At 58.3% G+C, this 7,996-nt stretch overlaps 1 protein-coding gene across 1 annotated transcript in view; it reads right to left on the minus strand.

The window, feature by feature from the left end:
- Nucleotides 1-7,996, minus strand: part of SYNGAP1 (synaptic Ras GTPase activating protein 1) — a 23,534-nt gene that overhangs the window by 10,144 nt on the left and 5,394 nt on the right. Inside the window, exons 4-12 of the mRNA XM_015567461.1 lie at nt 6,375-6,528; nt 6,079-6,177; nt 3,847-4,473; nt 3,599-3,743; nt 3,234-3,378; nt 1,600-1,836; nt 1,286-1,487; nt 956-1,134; nt 349-390 (exon numbers count right to left, since the gene is read on the minus strand). Of these exons, the coding sequence (XP_015422947.1) occupies nt 349-390; nt 956-1,134; nt 1,286-1,487; nt 1,600-1,836; nt 3,234-3,378; nt 3,599-3,743; nt 3,847-4,473; nt 6,079-6,177; nt 6,375-6,528 (1,830 nt within the window). The remainder of the gene's footprint in view (nt 1-348; nt 391-955; nt 1,135-1,285; nt 1,488-1,599; nt 1,837-3,233; nt 3,379-3,598; nt 3,744-3,846; nt 4,474-6,078; nt 6,178-6,374; nt 6,529-7,996) is intronic.

Raw genomic sequence — 7,996 nt, forward strand, 5'->3', positions numbered from 1 at the left:
AAGGGGCACACGGCGGGAGGTGAGGGACAGGCGACTGGCAGTGGAGCCAGCTGTGGTCTGGCACAGCCCTGAGGTGAAAGGGGGACCCTCAAGGGAAGGGCTAAGAGCTCCGGGCAGGGCGGGCAGGGAGGACGGGAGGGGCACGTGGGGAAAGGAAAGGACAAGACCCCTGCCGGGAGGGAGGGGGGCCTAGAGGAGGGGAGATGGGGCAGCAAGTGGAGGGATGAGGAGCAAGTCTGGGTAGATGTGGAGGAGATGAGGGTGCATGGAGGAGGAGCGGAGAGAAGGAAGGTGGAGGCCACTGGAGTGGGAGACAGGAGAGGGGGAGGGGAGGGGAGAGCCCCTCACCTGTTGAGGCCTCGCGCCATGAAGGACTGAAGGTCGATGGAGCTGGAGAGAGATGGAAAGAGGGGCAAGCACAGACAGAGAAGGAGAGAGGTGGGGAATATGGCACGGATGTGGCGTCATGGAGGGAGAGGCAGGCAAGGAATGAGCAGGGTGGCCATCACCATGAGCGGCCACTGAGGCGAGCGCCACCCATCGGAGCGGTGGCTCAGGAGGCCCTGCTGGGGCCAGGTATGGCTCCCCAGCCCTGGGCGTGGCGAGGTCGGTGGGGGCTGGGGCAGTGCTTCTCTCCAACTCGTACAGAGATATTCTGGGTCGGCCGGTTGGACACCACATGGCTGATCCAACACGCACTGGCTGAACCCCAGCTCAGCGCCGGCAGTGGACTCCCTGGCTGGCTCACCTCCTGGGGCTCACAGTGCCTGCGCCCCCTGACTCTGGGGGGCTCTCACAGCCTAGCGCTGCCTGGACCTGCCTCCTCACCGTGTCCTCAGACACCTGCTTCTCTTTCTTTCCAGCCCCACAGAGACGCAGGTGGAGCCCAGTGAAGTGCATTGGAAACAGAATGGTGGGGTCCCAGGACACAGGGGTGGGGTCCCGCAGTGCTCACCTGTTGAGGTCCCGCATCATGTAGCCCTGCATCTCGGCCGACGGGCCCCGCAGCACCACAGGCTGAGGCCGCGGCCGCTCGCTCTGGCGGCTCGGCTGCCTTTGGATATTGGGGTTCCTCAGAGCTGTGCTGATGTCATTGAGGAGCCGGGGCAGTGGGCCCAGCTTCAGGAGGGCTTCCTGGAAGGGGAAGGCTGTTACCTGGGGGCGAGGTGCCCAGCTCTCCAAGGGCCTCAGAGGGGGAGGGGGCTGAGCTGGGGGCAGGCAGTGGGGACATGCTATGCAGGGCCCTCTGCAGACAACTGGGCCAGGGCAGGAGGCATCTGCTGACCTTGCTGAGCTGGGGCAGCACCTCCCAGAGCAGGGCATGCAGTGTGGAGAGCTCTCGGCCCAAGTCGATGTAGCCCTCAAAGCTACTGCTGTTGGTCAGCGTGTCCAGGTTGGAGATCTCATACAGGAACTGCTGCATGGAACCCCATTCCAGCTCCAAAAACTCGTTCATGAACCCCAGAAAGTCCTCCTTTGAGGTAAACCTGCGGAGGCATCCAGGCGAAGGTCACACACCAAAGGTCATACACCCCCGTGTCCCAGGCCTCTGGGCACTCAGGAGACCCTCGCTGCCCGCCCCACCCGAACCCTCCTCACTTGGAAAAGTTGGCCAGGTTCTGGATGACCTTGGCGATGAGGGTGAGGGTTCGTGAGGTCTGCTCGTCTGGATACTCCTGCATGAGCCCGAAGAGACTGGGCGACATGATGGCTGGGCAGAGGAAGCGCAGGAAGAGCGAGGCGCTAATCAGCCGGTCAGCGATGTCCTCCCGACCCCGCTCTGCGCAGCGCAGTCGCCAAGATGCAAACACCTCCTTCAGCTCCCTCGGGAACACGCTGGGGGGAGGGGTGGGGAGACAGAGAGAAAGAGAAAGAAAGAGAGAGACCAGGACTGAGCCCCAGAGACCCTCAGCTTCCAGGGAACATGCCGAGGAGGCGGCAGGAGGTGCAGGTGTGGAAACAGGTGAGAGACAGGCAGGGAGGGGCCGCAGGGGGAAGACGGGTGGCCGCTGGGAGAAGAGGGCTATGGCAGAGGGACAGACAGATCAGGGGAGAGAAACGGAGGGCAGAGAAGGCGGGGGGCGGGAGACACGTGGGAGAGACAGGGGTCGTGTGAGAGAGACGAGCAGAGAAGAAAAACAGACACCAGGGAGAGACAGAGATGGGAGAGAGATGGAGGGTCACTTGAGGTACAGGGAGCTCGGACCCCCCAACTCTTCTGAATTCCAGGGAAATGAGGCATGATCCATCCCTGGAATGGCTCAGAGCTCACTGCCCCATCTCCTGCTCCATGCTGCACTTGAACTCTGCCTCTGGTAAAACAGGGCTCACCCTCACTCCCACACCTCCGACTGGCCCCCGACTCCCGTGGTTTTGTCCCTAAGGCCACAGTACTCCTTTCCAATCGCTGACAAAAGCTGCTGATCCTTTCCTTGCAGGGTCTTTCCCCCAGCCCTTCTCCACTTTCCTGCCACACCGCCTCGGGGTCTGATCCCCAAGCCTGACTGGTCAACTGTAGCCCCAACTACCCTGGACTTCCTTCTCCTGGCTCCCGGCACCCCCACCCCCACCTACTTCTTCTACCTACTTCTCAGTCACCATACTTCTTGGCACCAGCACCATTCATGACAGCCCATCACCTACAACAGCCCCTCACCTACGAACGAACTCAAACCTCCTTAACCTGGCAACCGAGGCCTTCCAGATTCTAGTTCTAACCCCTGTCCAGACACCTGTCCCACCACTCTCCATCGGCAGCCATGCGCTCCACCAAACCGTGCTAACCGCTGCCTCCTGAAAGCTCCTGGCCTGCTCACCATGCCGCACCTTCGGCCATGGCCCTCTCCTGAAACGTCTTCTTTCCCCACCATATCCAAACGTCAGAACTTGACCCACTTTTCAAAGCCCAGCCAAGCGGGCACCTCCTCCGCGAAGCCTTCCCTGCTTTATCGCAAAGCCCTGCCTTCTCTGACCTTATATTACATGGGGGGACCCTCACTTGGCACTTAGCACAGCCTACAACTGCTTTGCAGCTCTAATCTGTCCCTACTCTTCCTGGGGAGGTCCTCTGAAGGTAGGGGCCAGGCCTCACTCATCTGCCTGCTCTTACTGCACCCAGCCCAATGCTTTGCCCGTAACTGGTCCTCAGTCCTCTTTGAGGATGGACAGATGGATGAACAGATGAACACACGGCTCCCCTGCCCCCACCCCCAACCCAGCGTTCCCAGTCTCACCAATGGGAGTTGACCACCTTGCACAGGGCCAACTCACAGCACATTCGCAGGTTGGCCTGGTGCTCTGCCAGACTGGACGCCGTGCACTTGATGGGGTCCACCTCACAGTTCTCCTCAGACTCATACAGAGCGCGGATAAATTCCCCTGCGGAGCACAGCGGGATCACACTCTGGGCAGGGGCAGGGGCAGGGGCTGCTGGGCAGGGGAATCTCAGAACCAGGTGGTTGGATGCTGGCACCCAGAAACTCTGGGGTCAGAGGCATCAAGCCTGAGGAAGGGTGGACTTGGGGTCTGGATAGCCAGGTCTAGGGCTGGATGGACATCTGGTAGGTTTAGGAAGAAGAAACCTGAGGGTGGGCCATACCAATGGCATCCTTGAGGTATTTCTGACCAATCAGTCTCATGTACTCTTCTATGGCTTTAGTGGCGAGCGTGTTCTCGCGGAATATGAGGTGCTCCCGTTCCATGAACCTGTCCACCTCAGACATGGCCATGTCTGAAAGGAAGTCCTGGGGCCCGGGAAAATCCAAGCGTCAGCTTCCGAACAGCCAGCCTCACGAAGACGGGAATGCCCACTCCCAGGTCACCCTTTCCCGCCAGCACAGCACTCACCTTGGCCTTGCCCGTACTCTGCAGGATGTGGACCAGGGCACTGGCTACCTCCTCCTTGCCCTTGACATTCAGGGCGGGCTCCAGGACTGCACACAGCATCCGATAATGGTTGGTAACATACTCTGCAAACTCCTTATACAGCTCCATGGGCAGGATGCTCATCGTCTGGTAACGTGCTTTCAGCCGCACAGCCGGGCAACCTCCTTTGCCCTTGCCCCCTGAACCACCTCCCGAGCCCCCGCCCCCTCCTGAGCCCCCCATGCCGCCAGAGCCCCCACTGCCTGTCGGCAGGGTTACGGGGTACCACTGCTCTGTGAAGTGGCGCCCAGCCAGGGTGGCCACGGGCACAGTCACCAGGCCCACATAGCCCGCCTTGTCCTTCTTGCGCTTTTTGTCTGAGTCACGGTACAGATGCAGCCGCAGGGCACGGACAGCTGGCAGGTTGTTAAACTCGAAGTGCTCGCCCCAGAAGACGGTGTCCCCCGATGCCGAGCGGGGCTTGGAGGTGGTGCGCGCGTACAGCATGTCATCCAGGCAGAGCTCACAGTAGTACCGCTTCTTGGGGGGCAGCTCCCGGGCCTCTATGATCCACAGCTTCAACACGTTGTCCACCCGGCGGCTGTTGTCCTGGCAAGGTGGGTGGGCATGGCGATAGAGGGGAAGGGACAGAGGGACAGAGACATCGAGAGAGGAGAGACAGCAAGGACATGAGAGGCAGCAATCGCAAAGCGATTGTGTCCTTATCTGGAAATGGGGTCTTGCAGATATGACCACACTGAGGACCGTGACACAGGGTTAGCATGGGCCCTAGACCCCAGGACTGGCGTCCACATGGAGGGAGACATGGAAACCAGAGACACTCAGAGGGAAGGTGGCCACGGCAGGTCAGTGGCAGCAGAAACTGGACAGATGCAGAGACCGCCGCTGACCACAGAGACCAGGAAGGGTTCTTTCTAGAGCTTTGGAGGGAGCCAGGTCCTGCCTACACCTTGACTTTGGATTTTTAGCCTCCTGAATTATGAGAGAATAAAGTTCTGTGTTTTAAGCGGCCCATTTGTGGTAATTTGTTACAGCAGACCTAAGAAATGGCATCAGTATCGGGAAAGATTTTAAAGCTAGAATAACAAGCCAAAAACATTAATGTAGAATTTGAAGGGGAGAACTGGGAAGTCCTTCAAAGACAATCAGAACTTATTTTTTAAACAATAAAAGAACTGCATAAATACAGGATGGGGGAGGTGACACAGCTGGTGTGAAAGGGCCTGGGGTACAACTGACACCAAAGCGTGGGAGGCTGAGGAGACCTGCACCATGAGCAGCCGAAAAGGGGGGGGGGGGGTACGGGGGCAGGGGGACCACAGGGTTACACCACACTCATCATCTTTTTTTTGTTCTTGTTGCTAATCCGGACCTGAGGATATCTTTTCCATTGATTTTTAGAGAGAGTGGAGGGATGGGAGAGACAGAGAGAAACATTGATGTGAGAGAGACACATCAATTCGTTGCCTCCTGCATTGGGGCCAGGGATCGAGCCTACAACTGAGGTACACGCCCTTGACCAGCACCGAGGCTGTGACCCTTCACACTTCAGGCTGGCACCCTAACCACTGAGCAAACCACCCAAGGTGCATCTTGGGTTTAATTCTTTAAGAAGGACACTAAGAAACAAGGGTTCCCCCAGGATGGCCAACAGCCTGTGAACTCACTGAAAAATGGGGTACAGAGAACAGCTGATGGAACTGGGAGCATTTCTCCTGGGAAATACAAGTCTTGGGAAGAACCAACTCGTAGAACTTGTGGGCCAAAGGGACCTTCGAGATCATGTGGTCCAACTCCACTCCCACCGGTTTCATAGGGGCAAGCTGAGGTCTGGGCTTCACTAACTGACAGTGGTGTGTGTCCTACGGAAACACTGCAAGCACGGGCTGGGGAACACCTGTCAGGGGATCGGTGGGCAGTTCTGCTCGCAGGAGACCTAGCCCAGAGCACTGCGGAGCCCCGGCCACTCCGTAAGTCTATGATTTCTACGGCAGGGAAAAGACCATGAGGCAGGAAGAAAGGGAAAAGAAATGAAGGACTCAGAGCAGAATGGGGGTCAGTCACCTCCTTTTCATCCACGTCTCCCCCACCTCAGTGCCCTAGTCCCCCAAGCCCCCGCTCCATATCTCCTTCCCCCCGGCTCCCTAGACTCCCGGTGGCCTGACCTCTGCCTGTCCCCTGTGCTCCTGATACCTTGTTGGGTTTTACGGCTCTCTGGAGATTCTCGATCCATTTGTCCCTTTCGGCCGCAGAACGACAGGCAAAACATTTTGTTCCTGATGACGTTGTTACCTGGAGAGGGGTGTGGAGTTGAGACAGGGCTGAAGAGGGGAGATGACTCCTGAGGACTGGAGACTCCACCAGCATCTCCTCCTCCCCGCCTTTCTCCAGCCCCCAAGGTTTCGGTTTTCTCCACATCCCCACCGAGGCCACTTTCTGGGGGCCTCGCTGTCCTCGCCCTCCATCGCCCAGCAAACCAGACCCAATACCTCAAAACAGAACTCCTGGCCCAGGATGGAGCTGTGCACTGGCTTGATAATGGAATCCTCATCCAAGTTGAGCTCTAAGGCCTCGGCTGCACTGCTAGGACTCAGCAAGGACTCGTGAGAATGTGACTCCTTAAAGCTCTGCATCAGCCGGGCCCTAGCGGGCGGGAGGGTCAGGAGAGAGGATCAGGGCCCCACAACTCTTACACACCAGGGCCTGCGTCATCAGGATGGAGGCTGGGGAAAAGTGCCTCCTGAACTCCCTTCCCACATGGACACAGACAGACAGACAGACAGACAGAAAGAAACCAGCCTATCCCTGGGGAAGGATATGAGGGGTGTGAGAGAAGCAAGGCTCCTTAAAGAAATCCCCTCGCCTTCAAGTCACACCTAAGGGGTTGTGAGGTCTGGGGACACTGAGGAATATCTCAATCCAGAACTGGACCACGGCAGAGAACAGAGGCGAACAGGTGGGCTTGGGACACCTCCAGGTGCCCTCCAACATCCAGAGCCTCGGAATGAGGGAGGAAACGTGGAGGTAAAGAACCAGAGTGCACAGATGTTCACCTGGGCCTGGCACACGCTAGTGCTTACACAACATCCAATAATTCAGAGAATGAATGAATGAGGTAAGAGGGCTCTAGCAGAACCGGGGTTTACGGTCATGTGTTACAGCAGCCCGGGGAAACTCAGAGGGGGACTCGCAATAAATAGGAGGAAGCTACAGGCAGAACGTGACAATGAAGAGACTGAAATGGGGACTGGGGGAGAGGGGGAGCTGGAGCAGGAAGGAGAAAAGGGGGAGGCAAAGGCATGTGCAGAAATAAGAGGATGGGAGAAGGTGAGGAGGTACAACTGCAGAGAGGGACATGGGAACAGAGATGGGAATAATAAGACGGAAGGAAATACAGGGAGAGGAGAGAAAGGGGCTGAGGGAGCCAGGGATGGGGGCCCAGGCCCAGGAATAGGAACAGGCGAGTGAGCAGTATGAGGATGGCTAGGGATGAAGAGTAGAGAGCAGTAGAAAAGCAGGAGGGAGAGCTCGGGTGTGGGAGCCTCCACAGAGCTATTTATAGCAGCACCGTCATTGGGCTCCATTGTCGTCAGCGCCACGCTCCCCCAGCCCACCGCCCCCGCAGCCAGGAATACCATGCCCTCACCCCCCCCTGCCAGCCCCAAATCTAGCTCAGTGACATGGGAGGGGGCAAGGGAAGGTGTGACTCACCTATCCCGACCTCCCTACCTGCCCAATCCCGAGGGAGGCCAGACACGGGGGAAAGGAAGGACTGGGCTCTTCCTGGGGAGTGACTGGGCGAGGGGGAAGCCCGAAGAGGAACCCCAAGAAGCAGACAATAGGAGCAGACATGACATGTCCCCCAATCCCAGCCTCAGTGATAGTGGCTCTGGACTTCTCTGAGGACTTCCTACCCCCTCCCCCTCTCAGTCCCTGGATTAACCCTATAGCTCCCCTCCCCCCCCAGTACACCTGTGCCACCCTCCCCCTTCGCTGTCATGCTCTCAGCTGTCCCTTCCCTCAGCCATTAGTATCTGCCAGCCCCAGCCCCACTCCAACCCTCTGCCCTTCCCTCACACCCTTCTACCTAGACCACACTGCTCCTCCCTGA

This window comes from Myotis davidii, unplaced genomic scaffold (assembly GCF_000327345.1).
Source record: "Myotis davidii unplaced genomic scaffold, ASM32734v1 scaffold4, whole genome shotgun sequence".
NCBI lineage: Eukaryota > Metazoa > Chordata > Mammalia > Chiroptera > Vespertilionidae > Myotis > Myotis davidii.